Source organism: Perognathus longimembris, chromosome 28 (assembly GCF_023159225.1).
Source record: "Perognathus longimembris pacificus isolate PPM17 chromosome 28, ASM2315922v1, whole genome shotgun sequence".
Taxonomy (NCBI): domain Eukaryota; kingdom Metazoa; phylum Chordata; class Mammalia; order Rodentia; family Heteromyidae; genus Perognathus; species Perognathus longimembris.
The window spans coordinates 82,892,045-82,914,699 of NC_063188.1; the positions used below are offsets into that span (position 1 = coordinate 82,892,045).

The 22,655-nt window shown below is 38.9% G+C and overlaps 1 protein-coding gene across 1 annotated transcript in view; it reads left to right on the plus strand.

Annotated features, from left to right (window-relative positions):
• Maob (monoamine oxidase B) overlaps nt 1-22,655 on the plus strand; it is an 86,015-nt gene that overhangs the window by 48,907 nt on the left and 14,453 nt on the right. The window contains exons 4-8 of the mRNA XM_048336515.1: nt 5,796-5,900; nt 7,517-7,608; nt 14,660-14,801; nt 16,226-16,375; nt 18,105-18,264. Coding sequence (XP_048192472.1) covers nt 5,796-5,900; nt 7,517-7,608; nt 14,660-14,801; nt 16,226-16,375; nt 18,105-18,264 — 649 coding nt within the window. The remainder of the gene's footprint in view (nt 1-5,795; nt 5,901-7,516; nt 7,609-14,659; nt 14,802-16,225; nt 16,376-18,104; nt 18,265-22,655) is intronic.

Genomic DNA, 22,655 nt, shown 5'->3' on the forward strand with positions numbered 1-22,655 from the left:
TGAATCATTAAATACATCATTAGCTTTTGACAATGGTCTGAATCTGAAGTGATCACTAGATTTAAATGCTTTCCAGAGTCCTTAATTAAAGCAACTGCGAAATGGCTCACAGAGCAGAGAGTCAAAATATGAGCTTTGTTATTCCTGGGTAAAGTTTATCATTTCAATCATACTATAATAAAATTCATGGGAAAAGAGAAGACATTAGGGCTGGAAATATAGTTCAGTGGTAGCATACCTTCCCATCGTGGGCAGTGCCCTGGGTTCCATCTCTAGCACTGAAAAAAATAAAAAGGAAATTGACTTCTAAATTCACAAATCTGGGCTTAAATTTGGATCCTACCCAGTTCCAAGCTGCGCAGCCTTGAACAGGTTGCTCAACCAATCTGTTCTTTGGACCACATCACTAAAGATGCATTCCAAAGCACACTATTACTCACTGTGTTGTTGTGAGGATTAAAGTAAATTCATTTAAGTAAATCTGTTAGCTCAGTGTTTGGCGATGGCAGATCAATAATTAGAAGAAGCTAGAGAGCTTTCTGGTCAAGAATATTGGCCTTTGAATGTATGGATTAAAATCTTGCTGCCACTTAACTAGCGTGAGGATTATTTGTAAGAATGTAAGTATCTCTATCCCCAAAGGATAGCATTTGATCGCTTCTGGCATTGTAATGAAGTGCAAAGAATAGATGCAAAGTACATCAAAAAGGGGAAGCACTTAGTGTTAGCTGTTATCATTATTGTTTGCTACTTCTTTTTTGTAAGAATTTTCCTTAAGTAGTTGCACACAGGAGTTTCAATTCAACAAGTTAGTTTGTGTGTACAATGCATCTTGATTACTATCACCCCTTTCATCATTTCTCCCACCATTCCTAACCCTACCCCTCCTCTCAATTTACCTCTTTCCATTTTCACATATGTATATTTAATATTATGACTAAATTTGCCACCATTCTGTTCGCTACTTCTATTCCTGAAGTGCTTGGCCTATTTTTCCCACCCCATCCCCCCATTTATCTACATGAAAAATGCTAAGCCTTTATATGTTGGGCTGCTGCTGGTGAGTTGTAAAAACACAGCTGTACCTGTGTGATGGTGCAATCAGAAGACATGCCAATGCAAATTCTAGGTGTTTAGAAGTGTGAAGAAGGGGCATGTCTTAATCTCCCAACTATTCAAGAGGCAGAGATCAGGAAGCTCACAGAAGCCAAAAAGTTCACAAGAGCCCATGAAAAGTAACAAGCCAGATGTGGTGGTATATGCTTCAGCCACATCGAAGACATAAATAGGAAAACTGCAGTCCAAACCATGATACTCTGTCTGAAAAATAAAATGAAAAAAGGACTAAGGGCATGGCTCGAGAAGTGGAGCACCTTGCCTAGTAAGTATGAGGCCCTGAGTTCAAATATAAATACTACCAAAAAAAAAGAGAAAGAAATATAAGAAGTCTGAAACAGGACCACCAAACAGGCATATCACAGAGGAAGAGGTTTTTTTTTGTCCAAGTAGAGTATGTATATTATATTATAGTATGTATATTATATTATAGTTCTTTTTCTCAAACTGGAAATATAGATCCAAAGTAAAGCTTGGTTCTCCAAATGAGTTTACTATTTAAGAATAGCTCTTGTTGGTAGCTGTAAAAACAAATGCATTATAGAGGGAGCAGGTGGCCACCTTAGGTCCCCATGGCCAGAAAAGCACACTTCCCATGAATGTCAGAGGGAACATCCTGAGGAGAAAAGGTCACTCCTCAGAAACTGAATGTAAGAAAGACAAAGCCACTTGTTTCTACTCAGAGGGATCAAGACTGACAAAACAAGATGGCAAAGAGGCCAAGAAAAAAAAAAGACACAAGAAATGCTGATCTTGACATTATTGATAGCTGCATTGCCTTGCCAGCCTATTTTTGTTCTGTGAAGATTCCAGAAGTCAGAGTTCCTGTGTTTTGAGCCTGGCAAGTCTTTACAGGCTCCAAAAATAAGTCCACATGAGAATCAATTTAGTTGCTGGTTTTCAACAAGTTTGATTTAAAAAGCCAAACCCAAATCTCTATGCCAGAAATTCCAGTTCTGGGAATTTAGCCAAAAGAGATGAATCAAGATTGTGACCATGGATTTATTAGCACAAAGTGGTAGCAAAAAGACAGATCATTTGTCACAATCACAAAGCCAACAGAAATAACCATTTACCACACATCCTATGTGCTGTGTATAATCTCAGCCCATTCCCTTGGCATAGCTATGAGATGAATGTGTTGCTTCTGATTCTTAAACTATCAGTACCAAAGGTAGGGTTCAGCTCACTGCCAGAGAGTCCCTGGATTCCAACTCCAGCACCATTTAATTAATTAAAGAAAGAAAGAAAGCTGCAAATATTGATTGGCCTGTCCTCAAACCTGCTAGCACATTTCAATGCCAATTCAAGTCCATTCTATCAGCCTCTTAAAAATCATTTTGCTGAATGATAACTCCTTTGTACAACTACATAAAAATAATAAAAGTATTTTTAAAACTATCTTGTAACCTTTCTTTATCTTTTACAATAAAAATGTCATCCACTTTTCTTCTTAGGATGGCTTTGAATCATGATCCTCCAAGATATCAGACTCCTGAATAACTAGGATTTACCTGTGTGAGCCATCAGCATACAGATGTTGCTTAATTTTCATCAAAATGATTTTGATATGTATATATGCGCTAATGTGTATTGATAATTACCAGACATTCACTATCCTATGTATACACACAGACACATGGACACACAGGCAAACACACACACACACACACACACACACACATACACACACAGTTTTGACTGATTTAGCTACTATACATTCAGTTGAGCTTCTGGTAGCTTCCACTTATGAGCTGTGAGATCGTGCACTACTAATTTGAACTTATCTGTGCATTATTTTCTTTATCTATAAAAGAAAGAATGAACTGCTACTAAGCTATCTCATAGAGCTACTAGGAGGTTCAAACAAAATATTATATGCTATTTGTCTTTGTGACTTGAGCACATCTTGAGCTAGGGGCTTATTGTGATGGCTTCATGATTTCTTTAGGACAAAGCAATCACTGGATTGTCTCTTCCATGGCCAAATAGGAGGTCCAGTCCTCTTGCACTGCCTTTGATTGTGTAATCTTATAAACATAGCCATTCCTCTCTCTCCTACTTACTCCCTGAAGCTTGGAGATTTGAGATTTTTTTTAGGAGTCTAACAATAGCTCTTTCCTGTGTTTATCAGAAGTTATCCCTAATCTGACAAGAGAACACTCGCTTTTATTAACCTGGCTAAGTGAAGCCATTGCCTGTTTGGATGAGAGCCTGAGGATTCTAAGTCAGCATATAAAAGGAGAAAAGTACTTTCTACTTCCTCAGCCTTGTGTTCTTTATGTAGCGTTACCCAGCATTTGGTGATGCTCACTTTTTATTCTGATTTTGGTTTTAGAGCTCCCAACACACCTTGTTTTTTTCTGAAAGCATTCCTGAATTTGAAGGTCTGTCATCATTATCTTGTTGGAATTTTCTTGTGGAGGAAACCCCTACTGTGTTTAGGACCCCATTGAAAGAGAGTATATATATTTAGGTAGGGTGTCATTTCAAGTAGACTACTGAGCAGGGATGGATCAAAAAGAGTCTGTGACTGGGTGCCCCCAAACTCCTTTATATTGCTTCCACAGAGCACATGCTAGTCAAAGATGCTGTCCCTGAGGTAAGAAGGCAGGGATGGGGGAAAGTGCTAAGCATACATGTCTGGGTAAGTGTCACTCAGATGTTATGGTTTGTTGATTGACTTTGTCCTCATTCAAAATTTGCCTTTAGCCCTTTTCCCAGGCCAAGCCCATGAGTCACATGGGAACTTTCCCTTTCAGAGCCTATCCTCTTTTTTTTTTTATTAATAGCTCATTTTAAATTTTATTTTCCTTCAATACTATAGAAACAAATATAATAGCAAATATAAACTGGCACATAGAAGGCACAAATGACAGAAGAAATACTTTTTCAGTTGTTATTTTACATATGGAACTAGATCTAAGTAACACCAAGAAGAGTTAAAAATAACCTAATCTTTCCATTAGTGGCTTGATGGAAGGATTCTTCAATGTTTTGCATTTTAACAGGAAAACTTAACCCAATGTATAGCCATGAATAAAGACTTTGATAGGTTATTTATTTATTTGCTGTACTGGAATTTGAACTCAAGCTGTGATTTTGGTTTCCCAAGTGCAAGTTGGCAATCTACAGTTTGATTTACCCCATGTCCCCTGCCTGTTTTCACTTTAGTCCCCCTCCCTCCAGGCATTATTTTTGCTTCTGTTGGGGCTGGCCTCAAACCATGAGCCACCTACCTCTGTCTTTTGGAGCAGCTGGGATTATGATATATGCTACTCCTTCTGGCTTTATTGTTGACAGTATTAGGATTTGAACTCAGAGAGCCTATCCTCTTAACAGAAAAAACTGTTCAACAGAAAAGCGTTTGAACTTCCCAGAAGAAGAGAGGATTCTGCTAACAGGCTACTATTATTGTTGTTGCCAGACCTGGGGCTTGAACTCAGGGCCTGGGCACTGTCCCTGAACTTCTTTTGCTCAAAGCTAGCACTCTACTACTTGAGCCACAGCACCACTTTTGGCTTTTTCTATATATGTGGTGCTGAGGAATCAAACCCAGGGCCACTAGGCTATACTGCCAGCCACACAAGCTAGTTTTATGAAAGTAATCTCTCTGTGTCAATGTCTATCTCTGTCTCTGTTATTGTCTCTCTTTCCTGTTTATCTGGAATACTGATTGAGAAAAACTCTTCTTTATGAATCACATGGTCTGGGTGGAGACACTTGTCTGCCATCGAAATAACACAAAGAACAGTCTGAGATCTCTTCCTATATTATAGCTCCAGTTTCTCTATTTCTTTTCTTTTTTGTTCCAAGACTGAGACTTGAACTCAGTACCTGGCAGTTTTGCTCATTGGCTAGTGCTCTACCAACTGAGATATACTTCCAACTCCCTCCATTTTCTATCTAAAATCAAGATGAATCTTCTCTGAATAACTTACTGTGAGATTGTGGTTTACTGAGAAATTTGAATTTGTTCTTCTTTGGTGTGTGTGCCTCTTAGTTACCAAAACCAAGTAAAGCCTCCAGGAATGTTTTGCATTCTTAATCCTTTGCTGAGAAATATTCCTCTATCTGGTCAAGATGCTGACATGGTGAGAACCCGATGGTGTCAATGTGTCTGGATCAGACATCTGGAGTTAGCTCATCCTTCTGCTTTGATTGGACTGATTTCTGGGAAATCCTGCCTTGACTTAGTAGCTATCACTCCTTTGGAGAGCTTGCTCGGAGCCTTGTCTGATAGTTCTTTCTACACATCATTGCATTTCTGCAATTTGTTTTTATCCACTTCTATCCTGTATAATATTTGTAATGGTAATGTCCTGATTGTCTATGCTTACCACAAGTCTGTATTCTAAGATATTCACAAGTATTACTCACAAATGAGATTCCATTTGGCAATGCTAATCCCACTTCTGTCCTGGTATTTCAACATTACATAGTAAGGGTTCTGATTTCATAAAGAACATTTTTTATTGTGCTTGATGTGACATCAAGCTTAGTCAAAAGAGGCTTTTGGTGGGAATCCCACCCTAAAATAATAGTGACACAAGGAACCACAAGACTTAAGTATGTATCACATATCTGTATCTAACATGATTTTTGCCTGCAGACACAGAGATTTAACTACATTTATGGTGTTCTGGAGATTTACTTTTAAAAATGTCTCTGTCTTACAGGGAAAATCATACCCATTCAGGGGCCCGTTCCCTCCCGTGTGGAATCCTGTCGCCTACCTAGATCATAACAACCTGTGGAGAACAATGGATATCATGGGGGAAGAGGTAAAGCTTCCAAAAGATTCCTTGGCTACAATTTGTATTTTTTTCATAACAAGTTGAGCCCTTAAAAGAAAGTATGCCAGCCTTTAGTGGATCACACCTGTAATCCTAGCTACTCAGAAGGCTAAGATCTGAGGATTATAGTTGGAACCCAGACATGGCAGAAAAGTCTGTGAGACTGTTATCTCCAATCAACCACTAAAGAAACAAAGTAGGGTATGGCTTAGGCGTAGAGTGCCAGTCTTGAGAGGAAAAGTTAAGGAACAGTGCTCAAGCCCTGTACCAGCACAAAAGAAAGAAAGATAAAGAAAGGAGGAAAGAGTGATATATTATCCATCCATCTTCTATGTGTAGCATATTGTGGCTCACATAGGACTAAGCAGTGAATACCTAAGACTTGAATGAATGAACTTGTTTCTAACTCAAAAAGAATAAGCTATCCGACTGCTACTTGTATGCCATGCTGAACAGAAAGAAAATGATAAACTACTTAGCCTTCATGGGATGATATTTGGAGTTTAGAAAATGCTCCAATAGCAAAGTAAGACGTCTTCCTATCTAATTCTCTATGCTCAAATCTGCAGCCTATAAGGAAACATAAGCAAAACATCCTTGGATATTCTAATTTAAACATGATTCGGTACAACTTTCTGAGTCTAGTTAAAAGGGAGAATTGGGAAATGGTCTTTGTAATTTAGCACAGTAGCTCTTCCTTATATGATAGTTTCACTTTCTGTGACTTTAGTTATCTGAATGTAGTCTTTCTCTGTGTTTATTTCTGAAATTTTCCACTTAATATTTACCAACTGATGTTACATAACTTAATGACAGTATATTGTTATGGTTTGTCCACTTGACTGCTATTGTTAATCTCTTACTGTGCTCACTTTCTAAATTAATTTTATTGTGGGCATGTATATATAGGAAAATCCAGATAGATGCATAAATAAATGTCTATTTATCTATAATCAGATATAATCTGAAGTTTCAGGCAGCTACTTGGGGTTTTGGAACAAGTGGATTAGGGGAACCACTGTCATTCATATTTGGAACTCATCCAATTAAAATATACTTCCAGTCATTGTGTTAGAAGGGTTTTTGTAAATTAAATATGGACTGAGTACTATAACAGAAAACCTATACATATTTCTTTTTTGTGGTAGTAAATTGTGTGGGGTGTGTGTGTGTTGGTACCAGGGCTTGAACTGAGAGCCTTAAATTCTCTCAGCTGCTAGCTCACATATACTGCTTTACCAACTGAGCCAACTCTAGTTCAGTATTTTTCTGGGTAACTGGAGATTGAGTATCATGCACTTTGCTGCCCAGTCTGGCTTTGAACTCCAATCCTCAGATCTCAGCCTCCTCAGTAGCTGGGATTACAAGTATGAGCTACTGCTGCTCAACCATGCATTTGCTACACAGGACCTCTGCCACTTAAGTCATGTCCTCTTCTCCCCACATCAGGAAAACTATTCAGCTAACATTGTTTATGCAGTAAAATAAACTACTGGAGGAATTTAGAAAACGTGCATATTTCTTCTTGCGATAGTTTTTTTATACTGTTTGGATATTTCAAATGGAAAATTGTCTTCCTCACTTGAATCTTTCTCTGAGTATAGATCCCCAGTGATGCCCCATGGAAGGCACCCCTGGCAGAAGTGTGGGACCACATGACAATGGAGGAACTACTGAACAAGATCTGCTGGACTAAGTAAGACCCATATTTAGACAAAGACACTTACTGTGAATGCATTTTTAAAATTTATTTAGCCATATGACTCAATAAGCTGCTTTGGGTCTAAAATCATGCTACTGGCACAGTGGGATGCTGGAACTGTCCCTATCTTGAAGAGAGCTGCACTGTCATTTTCCTTCTTTGTAATAGTTTTATATCACAAAGTTGCTGCTGCAAGGCTGAGAGTGTGGCTTAGTGGTAGAGTGCTTGCCTTGCATTCATGAAGCACTGGGTTTGATTCCTCAGTACCAAATAAACAGAAAAACCTGGAAGTGGTACTGTGGCTTAAGTGGTAGAGTGCTAGCCTTGAGCAAAAGAAGCTCAGGGACTGTGCCCAGGACCTGAGTTCAAGCCCCAGGACTGGCAAAAAAAAAAACACAAAAAACAAAAAGTAAAGCAAGTTGCTACTGCCATAAAGTCCTCAGAACAGACCAGAACATACCACCTCCTTAAAACCGTATAAAACTTTGTCTTTTTACCCTGTGTCTCTCGATTTTGATATTCCCTTTCAGTTTCCTAGTTCTAATACCAGTATATATGGTTTCCAATATACTGTGATAAGATACAGAGATAGTGAAGGTACAACCACAGGAAGGGGATACAAGAGGATCATCAATAATAGAAGCTACAGTTTCACATCGCATGTTGAAGTCATTACAACAGTGATATAACAGTCGTTTCCATAACATGGAGTTCATTTCACTTAGCATCATCTTATGTGTTCATAAGGGCATAGCTATTGGGCTCTTGTGATCCTCTGCTGTGACTAGCCTAAACTTGTGCTAATTATTCCCTATGAAGGAGACCATAGAGTCCATGTTTCTTTGGCTCTGGCTCACTTCACTTAGTATAATTTTTTCCAAGTCCTTACAAAAGCAATACTTGTAAAACTGTTTAGTGTAAATCAACTGAACAACTCAAGGGTGGAAAGGGAAAGGGGGAGGGGGGAGGGGGAATGAGCAAGGAGGTAATAAACAGTATAAGAAATGTATCCAATGCCTAACGTATGAAACTGTAACCTCTCTGTACATCAGTTTGACAATAAAAATTAAAAATAAAATAAAATAAATAAAAAACAGTATAAAACTAATCAACTTGAAGATGTTTTTCGTTTTTTTTTTGTATTATTTTGTTGGTGGAGGCTAGTCCTAGGACTTGAACTCAGGACCTGACACTGTCCTCGAGATTCTTTTTTCTCAAGGCTAGTGTTCTACCACTTGAACCACTTCTGGCTTTTTCTAAATAGTTAATTGGAGATAAGAGTCTCATGGACTTTTCTTCCTAGGATGGTTTCAAACTGCATTCCTCAAATCTCAGCCTCCTAAGTAGCTACGATTACAGACATGAGCAACCAGTCCAGCAAAGATCTCGTTTATTAAGTTGTTGATGGAGGAATAGTTCATATTCCTCACTGGCAGATAAATGTAGAGATGATTACCTTATGCATTTGAAACACTTTCTGTAATACAGTACCACTCCTCAAAGATATGAAGAGCACGTTCTGGGTTATTCACAGCTATAGGAAAATCATACCAATGGACCCACTGGTGGTAATTTCTAATGAAAAGTATGTAGTGTTGAAAACAAGTACTTATAGTACTGTAGACAAATTGTAAAGATTGTTTACAGAGATGATCTGAAGAGGCCTTACTGATCTTAAATAGTAGGGAAAGTAGAAAAGGTTATGGGGAATTCAAATTCAAGCATATGGTGAGTTTTTGGGTTTGTGGAGTAAGAGAAATGAAGGCCAAGGTCAAGGAGACCGCCCGCTCTGGTTAACCAACTTTAATTGGAAATACCTTTGGTTCTAGAGATGATGTCTTCATGCTGTAGGTGTAGGGGAGGAAGCTGAGACACTTCCAACCAAAAGTAAAAACAATTTTTTAGGAATATCTGAGTCTAAGATGTGGGAATAATGAAAAGACACACAATTACACATTTCTCTTTTCTTATTTGGTGGGATTTTGAATTCAGGGATTTGCACTTGCTAGGCAGGCAATCTACTGCTTGAACTATAATGCCAGTCCTTTTTGTTTTAGTGATTTTCGAGATAGGGTCTTACATTTTGCCCAGGCAGGTCTGCATTGTCATCTATTTATTTTTTACACTATATCTGGAATGATAGGTGTATGCTATCACACCCAAATTTTCTCTGTTAAGATGGGGGTTTTTGTGAACCTTTTTTTTTTTTGGCCTGGGCTCTTCTCAAACCTTGATCTAAAGATCTCCACCTCCTGAGTAGCAGAAAGGGAAAGATGCATATAGGGATGGAGAAAGAGGGAGAGGGGCTGTTCAGAGCTTTTTTCCTTTTCTTTTCTTTTTCCTTGATGTTTGAACTCAAGCCTCCAAACTTACTTGGACTGTTTACTCAGCTGGTGCTCTCCTACTTAAGCTGCATATGCCCAAAGCCCTGTTTTTTTTTTTGTTGTTGTTGTTGGCTATTTTGGAGATGGTATCTTGTGGACTTTTTCGACCCCACTGGCTTGAAAGCATCATCCTCCAGATTGTAGCTTCCTGGGTGGCAAAAATTAAAATTATGAGCCACTAACACCTGGCTGAAAGCATCATTTGTAAAGGAAAGAGTATTTGAAGGTTTAATATAATAACAAGAGATTGGCTAGTTGAATTATAGAACACATAAAAGATGGAATGATCTATTGTTTTAAAATCGTTAGTGAACTGAAAAATCATAATTAAACACATAGAAAAGCAGGTTGTCATGGAGTATGTGCAGTGCTAACTGAAAGTGTTTACTTATATGCTGCTAAAACAATGCAAATCCCATAATGTATTTGCTCCTTATCACTCTGTTGCATATTTTGAGTTCTTCTAGTTGTTCATTATTACTACTACATAATATTCTGACTATTCTGAAGTGTTAGAAAGCAACCAATTGGGAAATAGTTAATCATTTTGTGCCATGAAATCAGTGCTTATTAAAAGAACGAAATCGGGGCTGGGGATATGGCCTAGTGGCAAGAGTGCCTGCCTCGTATACATGAGCCCCTGGGTTCGATTCCCCAGCACCACATATACAGAAAGTGGCCAGAAGTGGCGCTGCGGCTCAAGTGGCAGAGTGCTAGCCTTGAGCAAAAAAAAGAAGCCAGGGACAGTATTCAGGCCCTGAGTCCAAGCCCCAGGACTGGCCAAAAAAAAAAAAAAAAAGAACGAAATACTTTTTTTTGGTTGGCAGCAAATACGATATACTTTTAAACACTTATGTAAGGCTGTCTGACATTGTTACGAAAAATAGCTTACAAGATAAATATAAAATGATAGTATTTATTTTTAAATCCTATGCTTGCATCGTCAAAATATAATGGAGGTTTAATTATATCCATGTATTTGTTTTTAGAACTTCTGTTATGGAAAGTTTTTTGTTGTTGTTGTTGTTGCTCATAGTGAGGCTTGAACTCAGTGTCTTGGTGATGTTCATTAGTTTTTTCACTAAAAGCTGGTGCTCTCCCACTACTCGAGCCACTCCTCCACTTCCAGCTTTCTGCTAGTTAATTGGAGATAGACGTCTAATGGACTTTTCTGCCCAGGCTGGCTTTGAACTGCAATATTTAGATTTCAGCCTTGTGAGTAGCTGCATTGCAGGTGTGAGCCACTGGCACCTGACTTGGAAAGGTTATTATACATTCACTTTGACTTTGTCTTCCCAGAGCTCTTAAGTTCTCTGAAGATAGGACCAAGTATATTTTGAGAGGATCATAGAGACTTGAGATGCTATATATCATAGCTCTTGGCCTCAACTCACTGAATACTCTTAGTTGTTGACTAATCAGAAAAGCATTCTGGGGTGGAGGAAAAATAGACTCTGCTGGGGGTTGGGCTATCAATGAGGATAAGAGAGGTTGTATGCTGATAAAATAGATTGTTTAAACTAGGAAAATAGAATTGTGAAATTTGTTGAAAATTTTGGGGGGAGCAAGAGACCACAGAGAGTAATAGAGGGGTTAGATTGATTGGAATATATTATAAACACGTGTGGAAAAGTAACATCGAACTCTCCATTCCTGTATAACAAATATAAGCTATTACAAAAGCATCCTAAGCCTATTACACATGTGCATACAAAAGGAAAATTTCTAATTTCTCCTAAGAAAGATACACCTGGAATTATTTTCTTGTTTAAAGAGAAATAATCCTGAGAATAGCCATCCTGGTATAACTCAAGAGCACAATAATGTATTCAAAGATCACTGTGCACATTTTTTTCTGTTGTCCTTTAAAAACTGCTTTCCAAGCCAGGCACCAGTGGATCACTGCTGTAATCCTAGCTATTCAAGAGGCTGAGATCTGAGGATCATGGTTCAAAGCCAGTCTGTGAAGAAATGTCTATGAGATGCTTATTTCCAAGTAACCACCAAAAAGCTGGAAGTGAAGCTATGATGCAAATGGTAGAACACTATCATTGAGCAAAAGAAACTCAAGGACAGCACCCAGGCCCTGAGTTTAAGCCCCAAGACTGGCAAAAGGTTCTCAAAAATACAAACTAATAAATAAATAAAATTTTAAAAACAATTTTAAAAAGAAATATAAATGACATTTCAATGAGATCTTGGGTGATCCTTTTTAGAAAACCTATGCCTTGAAGAAAATGCATCAATATGTGACTAGTCATTATCTTTTTGAAGTTAGAAAAATGGAAGCTACTCCTCTCATATTTTTGTCTTATGAATTTTCCAAACTTGATCTAATGTGTATATATTTTTCATGTAGGAAAATGTTATAACATTTATCTTTGAAAAAGTCAACAAGGCAAAAAATACAAAAATAGTAAAATAGTATTAGACTAGCTTTCTTGACCTTCCATCGATCAAATACTGTTCCATTTTTTTTATTGCTCAGGTTCTGAAAGTAAGTTAAATAAAGGATTAGAAATGGACTCACCTTCGGGTCATAATCATAGTCAGCTCCCTCATCTGCAGTTCAGCTCGCTGTAGTTTCAGTTCCCCATGCTCAATTTCCATCTGAAAGACTTTACACATAATGCAGAAATAGAACAATGAAATCTGTTAAAATTTTTCAAAAAGTGGGAGTGGAAATGGGAATTAGTAATCGAAGGGGAGAATTTGATTCATATATATATGCATATACATATATGAATGTATAACATGTGTGTGTGTAATATGATGGGGAAATTCTTTTGTATAATTGACATGAGTAAATAAGTCACCATAAATATTACTTTTTACAGTTATTTTAGGAGAGATATGATCCTAACAGGTAGAAGGTCAAGGCAATGGTCCTTATTAAAGAGATCCCAGAATTCATATTACCATGATGGATTTTAGGGTGCATTACATAAGACTGAGTCCTTGGAATTGCAGGAGATTGTCCACTTTCTGGTGTGTTTGTTGGCAGGATATAACCTCTTAGCTACTTACCAGCCGAACACCAAGCAGAAGTTCATCTGTCTATGTTTTAATAATCAGTTTCACTTCATCCATCCTTGGAACTTGTCTTCTTCTAGTAATTGAAATATATAACTGTTACTACTTTTATATTTCACATGTCACCTAGACTATCTTTTGCACACTATGAATGAGTTAAAAATTTTAGTTCAGTTGAAGTAGAGTATCAGTGACTCATGCCTGTAATCCTAGCTACTCAAGGCCAGCCTGGGCAGAAAAGTTTGTGAGACTCTTATCTCTAATGAACCGCCAAAAAAGCAGAAGTGGATCTATGGCTCAAATGGTAGAGCACTGTCACTGAGAAAAAAAAATACTAAGGGACAATTTTCAGGCCTTGAGTTCAAGCCCCAGGACTGGCACAAAAAATGTTCAATTGAGAATTATATTCATTCATTCATTCAGTAAGTAAGTAAGTAATTACTGAGTGCTTCCTACATGCCAGATGCTCTTTTGTTAAAAGAGACACTACAGTGAGCAAGAAAAATGATTTCCATTCTCATAGGTTGATATTCTAATGAAGGAGACTGCAGAAAAGATAAGCCAATAGTCACGATAACTTCAGATGTAGAAGACTGTTCTAAAGATATTATACAAGTGAAAAATGACAGAGTAGTAGGAATATGGACAGTGGTGCTCATTTTCATAAACACATAAGAGTGTATCTCTGAAGAAACATTAGAATACCTGAGAGAGGGTATGAGATGAGAAGGAAAAGGCAAGCCTGAGCTACATTGCTTAGGGTTTTAGAGGCTATAGTGAAAGATTGGGACCTTATTCTGATTTTGATAGAATGCTAATGGGAGGTTTTAAGCAGAGGAATAGTGGGACTTGAATTTCATTTCAGAGAGCTTCCCATGTGATGAGAGAAGTAAAGAAAGCCTGATGCCCAGTGTGTTCAGTTGATACCAGGTGGAGATGAATGGGAGCAGAGACCAATCTGCAATACTACTGGCAAGAAGTGATACTAAATTGTAGGGAGTGAAGTTGAAATGTTGTGATGAGAACTGGCTAGACTTCCCTTATAGATTGGAAGAGGAAGAAAGAGTGATGGAAAGGGAAAAATACAATTTGATTTCTAGAATTTTGACTTTAACCCCTTAGTGAATGGTGATGTGTTTTACCAAGATAAAGATCAGTGGAAGAATGGCAGGTTGCATGTGAACAAATCATGGCCACACTGAATATGGAACAAAAGTTGATTTTGAATAATGTTTCATTTAAGGGGTACTCAATCTCATAGTCCCTAAGTCTCTTTTGTTTTGTTCTATAATATTGAGTTCTGGTGACATTTTCCTGTAACTTGTGCAATGGGGCAATTGTAGAGAATTAAGAAGGTGCTTTCCTGGGGCTGGGGATATAGCCTAGTGTCAAGAGTGCCTGCCTCGGATACACGAGGCCCTAGGTTCGATTCCCCAGCACCACATATACAGAAAACGGCCAGAAGCGGCGCTGTGGCTCAAGTGGCAGAGTGCTAGCCTTGAGCGGGAAGAAGCCAGGGACAGTGCTCAAGCCCTGAGTCCAAGGCCCAGGACTGGCCAAAAAAAAAAAAAAAAAAAGAAGGTGCTTTCCTGCATTTGCTAATGTTGCTCTCCTTCCTTCCTTTGCAGATCTGCAAAGCAGTTAGCCACTCTTTTTGTAAACTTGTGTGTCACCGCAGAAACTCATGAAGTCTCTGCTCTTTGGTTCCTGTGGTATGTGAAGCAGTGTGGGGGCACAACCAGAATCATCTCAACAACCAATGGAGGGCAGGTACCTATCCATTCTCCATCCAGTACTAGAATGAAAGATGAAGCATTATCCTTCAATCAGGAACCACTGAAATTCTACACAGGCTTGTGGCTTAACCTGCTTTATTCTGACAGTTCAAAGTGTCTTTCAGAAGGGATAGGCAGATACCGAGGATGTGTCTATAGTAGCTCGTGTACTTTTATGACTAGTGTTGCCTTTATGGATTTTTGCTATTTTTTCCATTGGGATATACAGCTGATTATTGTCTGGTAAGTTTGTAGGAGATCATCTAATGAACATAGTTCTGGCACTTCCTACAAAGCTCCAAAAGGAAAGTTAGGGATGCATTTTTAATTGAAAACACACACCATGGGATGGAGTTGTAGCTTGGGGGTGATGGGGTGGTAGAGACTTGTCTAACACATGTTAGGTCCTGTGTTTCATCCCCAGCACTGTCTCTAAAAAAGTTCATTGGAAAAAATCGATAACACATATGAATTCCTTCCCTTTTCACTCATCCAATATTTGCTCTTGAGCCCCAGAATTATACAATGCACTGTGCTATAGGCGCAGAAGGAAGTGGATTGAGTTCTTAATCTTTGTAGCCTATGTTCCTCTCCTCCTCCTCTTCTTTCTCCTCCTTTTTTCTTCTCTTTTCTTCTTCCTCCTCCTTTCTCCTCCTCCTCTTCTTCCTCCCTTTCTTTCCCTTCCTCCTCTGATTTCTTCTTTTCCTTTGCCTCCATCTCCTCTTCTTCTTTCTTCTTCTTTGTCTTCCTTTTCTTCTTTATCACAAACCTATTTGATATAGTCTTTTAAATTAATGGATCTGAAAAATCAAAGAAAAGGCAGTCAGCTCAAAGGTGAACACATCCATGTAGAACATTTGGAAGCTTTGGGAGCAAGGCCTGTGGTAGGTGGTTACACTGATGTGAAATGACCTCAGTTACCAGATCAACAGTGTATGCCCAACCTAAGATGAGCTGAGCAGCCTGCAGTAGAGACGAGGTTAGGCTGGGGCAAGATGTGCTGAGGAAGATGTGCTGAGGCAAGGTGATTCTGAACCGGAGTCATCAAGGCAAGGCTTAGGCTTGCCCAGCCAAGTGATAGCCAAGCTCCAACTCCAGACAATGTTTCTCCAGGCCAGCATCCTAATAAAACAATACAGATGGGACTCTGAGCACGGTGAGAACAAGCTTGGTCAGGGATGGGGTCATTCTGAGGATGTCCAGCTGAGGTTGGAGCCTGGGAAAACGCACGAATCTCAATTTAAAGATGACTTAGAAAACCTATTAGTGTTGTCACTAGTTAGAAGACTGCTGAAAGACAAGAGACCCAACAATAAAACGACTTATTTTTTTTCCTCTGAGATATATAATACAGGAATGGGTGACTTAGGCCCATATATGTATTCCACATCAACCTCTGAATCCTTATTTTCTTTCCAGGAGAGGAAATTTGTGGGTGGATCTGGTCAAGTGAGTGAGCGGATAATGGAACTCCTTGGGGACCGAGTAAAACTGGAAAGACCAGTGATCCGCATTGACCAGACAGGAGAAAAAGTCATTGTGGAGACCCTAAACCATGAAATGTATGAGGTAAGCAACACCCTTAAGCTGGAGGAAGAGACCAGACTCCCATAGGTAACCAAAGCTTATAGACAGACAAGAATATTCCAGAATTTAGAGAGATCCTTTGCCAAAGCTACCTATGTCCGAAAGAAAGGGAAAAAAAAATTATGAGGATACTTGGGAGGAAGGAAATTACTAAAAGATAGTAGGTTCTTCTTATGTAGTTTGAAACCTAAAGGAAATATGTATTTGAGAAATGTCAAGTACCTCCCACATACCTGGCATTATTCCAGGAGTTGGATAAATAGCAGTGGAAAAAAAAAACCCAAGATGCAATTCTCTGTCCTCCTGAGGCTTCCATTGTAGGAGATAGATCTAATCAAATACTTAGTGTGAGGAAGAGAAAGAGGAGTTGGAATCAAAGGTAACTGAGGTCCATTACAGGTATGACCTTGGAGGTTACTGTGAGGAACTTGGCTTTGACTTCAAGCATGATGGGAAGCCAATGGCGATTTTAAACTAGGGAACAAACAAAAAGGGTTGCATTAGGATTGAATGGGATCCTTCTGGCTTTTTTAATTTAAATTTCATTGTAAAGGTGATATGTAGAGGAGTTACAGTTACGTGAGTCAGGTAATGAGTACATTTCTTTTTAAACAGTGTTACCCCTCCTCCATTTTCTTTCATTTTCCCTTCTCCATATCCCCTCTCCCCTCAAGTTGTAAGTTCATTTCCAACGTAGTGTCTAGTGAGTATCCCTGTTGCATTGGTTCACCCTTTGTCCCACAGTTTCTATGCTTCCCCTTCCCTTCCCCAAATCACATAAACTTATGTACAAGACAAAGGGTACAGAAGTCAAAACAGTGACAACAGGGAATAAACAAAAGGAAACAAAAGAAAGAAAAAAGAAATAACTGCAAAAAGTACTATAAAAACCCTCTTGTTTCCATTTTTTGGAGTTCATTTAAATAAGCATTGTTTTATATGGTCATACGGATATAGTTTTTGAGCCATTTTGATACTCTCCTAAGAATATCTTTTTTTTTCTCACTGTGGGATGCTTAATCATGACCAAGTGTAATTATTTGTTTTACTATCCATTGGATTAATTTGTAGGTTTATAGACATATTTGGAAATCATGCACCCTGCGTTTCTTTGGATCTTTCTTACTTTGCTTAATATAATTTTTTCCAAGTCTGTCCATTTCCTTACAAATAGGTCAATGTCATTCTTTCTGATGTAAGCATAGAATTCCATTGTACAAATAAACCACATTTTCTTGATCCATTTATCCACTGAGGAGCATTTGGGTCTATTCCATATCTTAGCTATGTATGGTAAATAATGCTGCAATGCACATGTTTATGCTGGTGGCATTACTGCAGGCTGATTTGTTGTCATTTGGGTAAATGCCCAGGAGTGGGATTGCTGGGTCAGAGGAAAGGTCTATGTTTAGTCTTGTGAAGAACCACCATGTTGCTTCCCAGAGCTCCTTCTGGCTTTGAGGTTAAGCGGTAGAAAGAAACAATAGGAGAATGAGAGAGAGAGAGAGAGAGAGAGACAGAGACAGAGACAGAGACAGAGACAGAGACAGAGACAGAGACAGAGAGAGACAGACAGAGAGAGACAGAGAGACAGAGACAGACAGAGAGACAGAGAGATAGAGAGACACATAGAGAGACACAGAGAGGGAATCATTAGGAAAAAAGTAAAGCAGCAACCTATGATGTTCAACCATTTTGCCTTCTATTTTAGGCTAAATATGTAATTAGTGCTATTCCTCCCACTCTGGGCATGAAGATCCACTTCAGTCCTCCTCTGCCAATGATGAGAAACCAGCTGATCACTCGGGTGCCTTTGGGTTCTGTCATCAAATGCATGGTTTATTATAAAGAGCCCTTCTGGAGGAAAAAGGGTAAGTACTTTTCTAATACAAAGACTGTCAAAAGAAGGTCCACACATGTATTTGTTTGGAGCTATTTCTATTTATAATTCTGAACATAAAATGTGAGTCCAGCTTCTAAATATATTTCTTACAAATCAAGTATATTGGAAGCTAGGTGTAGTGATGCATATGTATAATCTCAGCTACTAATACAGTGACAGGAGGAGGTTCTGAGGTCAACCTGGTCAAAAGTGCAAGATCCTACCTGAAAACAAACAAAAAGAAAAAGAACTGGGAGTTTGGGTCAGTGGTAGAGCAAGTGCCTAGCAAGTGCAAGACTGTTCAAATCACAGAATTAACTTACCTTGGAACATGCTCAACCGTTTTTAAAGATAATTCACTAGAAAGCTTATTTAATCCTCTTGCCAAACCCTGTGAGAATAGGTGATTACATTTTCAAATACACATTTCAAAATCATGCATTACTAAAGCCATTCACAAATGTGAGGATTCAAGTTGGGGGTGTGGCTTAACAGTGGTGTACTTGCCAAGCGTGTGCCAATTCCTTCCTGGGTTCTATCCACAGCATGTGGGCGCAGGGGCCCGTGTGTGTGCACACACACACATACACACGTGTATACACACATACACAGCGGTGAGGATTCTTGGAACTTCCAGGCTACCTCCCATTAGTGTCAGAATTCTATTATGCTAAATAAGACTCATTTCTTTAGTAGTATATAGTCATCAGATGTCCTACTATTCCAGGTCAGATAGCACATAGGAATGCTCATTAGAAGTACTGGATTCTGCAATGATGTTGAAGATCACCTCTGCTTAATATTTTAGTCTCTGGCTACATGTGTCTAATGAACATTTGCAATACAGCTAATAACAGTGAGGGAACAATTTATTTTCATTTCATTTCATGTTAAATGCTTTAAATATAAATGTAGATTGCTGAGTGAAGCTAATAGCAGCAACATCAGATAGCACAAGCTTAAAGGTGGATGTAGCTCAAGGGGTAAAGTGTGTTGTTAGCAAGTGTAAGGCTCTAAGTTCAAGCCTCAATATTGCCTAAAAGAATCTGTATATGTTGTAATTATTTTTCTCTTCCAACTAAATTTTCGTGTGTGTGTATGTGTGTGTGATTTTTTTTCCTTTTCCTTCTTTATCTTTGTAAATTCATTATGTTCTTCCTTCTTTCCTTTCTTCTCTTCTTTGTTCCCTTGCTCCCTTCTTTCCTTCTTTCTTTCCTCTCTCCTTCCAACTCATCTTTCCTTTCTGCCTTTCATTTTATACTCGTTCTGGGCATGAAACCCAGAATGCACATTAAGCACATGTTTCACTACTGAGCTACACTGTTAGTCCCTACATTGGGCCTTTCTATTTATCTCTTTGTTAATGGTTCCAAATATTTTTGTAGCTCTATTTGTTTAAACAAATCAGATATGAACTACCACTTTATTTATTCCTAATAATACACACACACTTCTGAAAAGATATAGTCTTATAAATATAAAACATGCAAAGCAGACTTTTATTTTGATAGTATACTAGAGTTTGAATTCAGACCCTCATGCTTGTTAGGCAGGTATTCCTGTTGAGTTTTGCTTCCAGCACTTTGTTCTGGTTACTTTGAGATTGGATCTCACTTTTTGCCCAGCCATATGCTTGGATATTTATCCTTGTACTTTAAATTTCCTGCTGTAGCTAGGATGACAGATGCATACCACCAAACAGCTTCTTCCATCAAGATAAGAGTGCATAAGATAAGAGTGGTGGGCATTGGTGGTACATTCCTCTAATCCTAGGTATTCAGGAGACTGAGATCTAAGAACTGGGGTTTGAAACCAGTCTGGGCAAACAAATTCATGGGACCCTTATGTCCAATTAACCATCAAAAAGCTGGAGACAGAAACATGGCTCAAGTGATAGTGAGTGAAAAAATCTGAGCAAGAGCTTAAGGTCCAAGGTTCAAGCCTCAGTACTAGCACATACACATGCAAATAGATGAAATATAGTGACTATTTTTACATTGGCTGACCTTGAACTATGATCCTTCTTATCTCGGGTTCTCATAGGTGGGATAACAGGTACATTCCACTACACCTAGCTATTGGTTGAGAAGGGGGTCTCATGAACTTTTTCTCAGGTTGGCCTTGAGCTGTGATCCTCCCAATCTCAGCCTCCTGAGGTAGCATGAGCCACCATGCCAAACAAAAAGACTTTTTGAAAAGCTGAAATTAAAACCTAAAAATGTCTCTCATTTTCCTATTGTCTGGATATATAATCTCAGTGTATTATCAGCATTCTTTTTTGGTATGCTGGTCCAAACTCAGGTTTGGGCTTTGGCAGGTTCCCTGAGCTTATTTTTTTTTCGCTCAAGGCTAGTGCTCTACCACATGAGCCACACCTCCATTTCTGACCAGGATTTCAGCCTCCTGAGTAGCTAGACTACAGACATGAGCCACCACTGCCTAACTATAGATTTATGCTATGCAATTCTATGAGCATCTTGCACTATTTTAGTTATTACAGCTGTATGGTATATTTTCCCATCTAGTGAGACAAATTCTCATATTTTCCTCATTTTGTCCTTAGTTACCTTCAAGTGGTCTTCCAGATGAATGTGAAGATTATTTGGTCAGGACTTCTTTATCCACATACTACACATAGAAATCTCCGATTGAATTCTTTTATTCTGAATCCCCCTCTCCATCAATTTCCACCACTACAATATCTTTTCTGTTCTCTCACAAGATGTTCCTTAGTGCTTACTGGGAGGGTTCCCTACTTGATAATCATTGTCTTTTTGTTGTTGTTGTTCCTTCTGGTTGGCTGGTTGTTTCTGCTTTTATCTTTGCCTTTCCCTCTTAAATGACATGATAGAAATTTCAAGAATAATGCAAGGTCTCATCTGACCCGGCTGTGGCATTTTTTTGGTCTGTTTCTGCTCCTTTCATTTTCTCCAAGTGCATCTGCAGGGCTGAGACCATTTTGCTCTGAGAAAGAAGTGTCTTTCATGAGCCTCTATCTGGAAAGCGGTACCTCTTCCCTTCCCATCTGGCACACAAGGATAATTCCTCCTCCTGCCAATGTAAGCTTCCATGGTCAGCATGAGCCCACCCCACCTGTCCTTTTTTTTTTTGCTAGTGCTAACCTAGAACTTGGACTTAGGGCCTGGGCATTATCCCTAAGCTTTTTTTGCTCAAGACTAGTGGCTCTACCATTTGAGCCACAGCTTCACTTTTAGCTTTTTGGTGGTTAATTGGAGATAAGAGTCTCATGGACTTTCTTGTCCTGGCTAGCTTTGAACTGCAGTCCTCAAATCACAGCCTCTTGAGTAGCCAGAATTACAGGACTAAGCCACCAATACCCGGCATAGGTTCTATATATTGTTTGTTTGTTTGTTTGTTTGTTTAACAGACTTGACACATCCCTTCTTTAGTCCCTTCTCACCTGAGAGGCATGCAAGTATCTCTATGGCAAGTAGCTGGCTGGGGCATTGATTCTCTCAGATGCATGGTGAGGAAGGATGTCGGAGAAGCAATATGGGTGGTTTAAGCCTCTGGTGTGTCTGCTCATACACAGGTGCACGCACATAGGAAGGGGAGCTGTGTGCTCCCAAAGTTCTTTCTTTGTTGTTCTTTCCCATTTTGAGATCATCTTATTAGCTTTTCTCTATAACATTTGTTCCAGAGACTTCCACCACAATTTTGTTTAAACAACCTCACATTTGCAAGTGAAAGTAGAAGAAGAGGAGGCGTGTACTGCAGCAGGATATTATTAGAGCCTTTTACATTCTGACTTGACATTTTCACCCCTTTCTCTGATAGAGTCTCGGTGAAATCACAGATAGAAGCATCCCCTCATAGCCATGGGTGGGTGCATTGGTTCCAGGGCCCCCATGGAAACCAAACACCTGATGCTCAAGTCTCTTAAATAAAAGGGTATAACGTTTGCATAATACCTACCTACATCACCTCATATACTTTAGATCATGTCTAGATGGCTTAGAATACCTGCTAATGCAATGTCAGTGCTTTGGCAATAACAGTTCATGTGCTCTTTAAGGAACCACAACTAGCAAATGGGATGGACATATTTGGAACACACATCCTTCACAAACATTGGCTACTCAGTCTTCCTCTTTTCTAAAAACAAATTTATTGTAAAGGTGATATACAGAGGGGTTACAGTTACACAAGTTGGGTAATGAGTACATTTCTTTATGAACAGTGTCATTTCTTCCCTCATTCTCTCCCACTGTTTCCTCCTGACCTCCCCTCCCCAACAAGTTGTATAGTTCATTTTCAGCATAGTGTCTAGTGAGTATCACTGCTACATTTGCTCACCCTTTGTTCTACCATTTCTGTGCTTTAATCTCAGGCTTTCTCTTGGAAAGTATTTTCAAACTC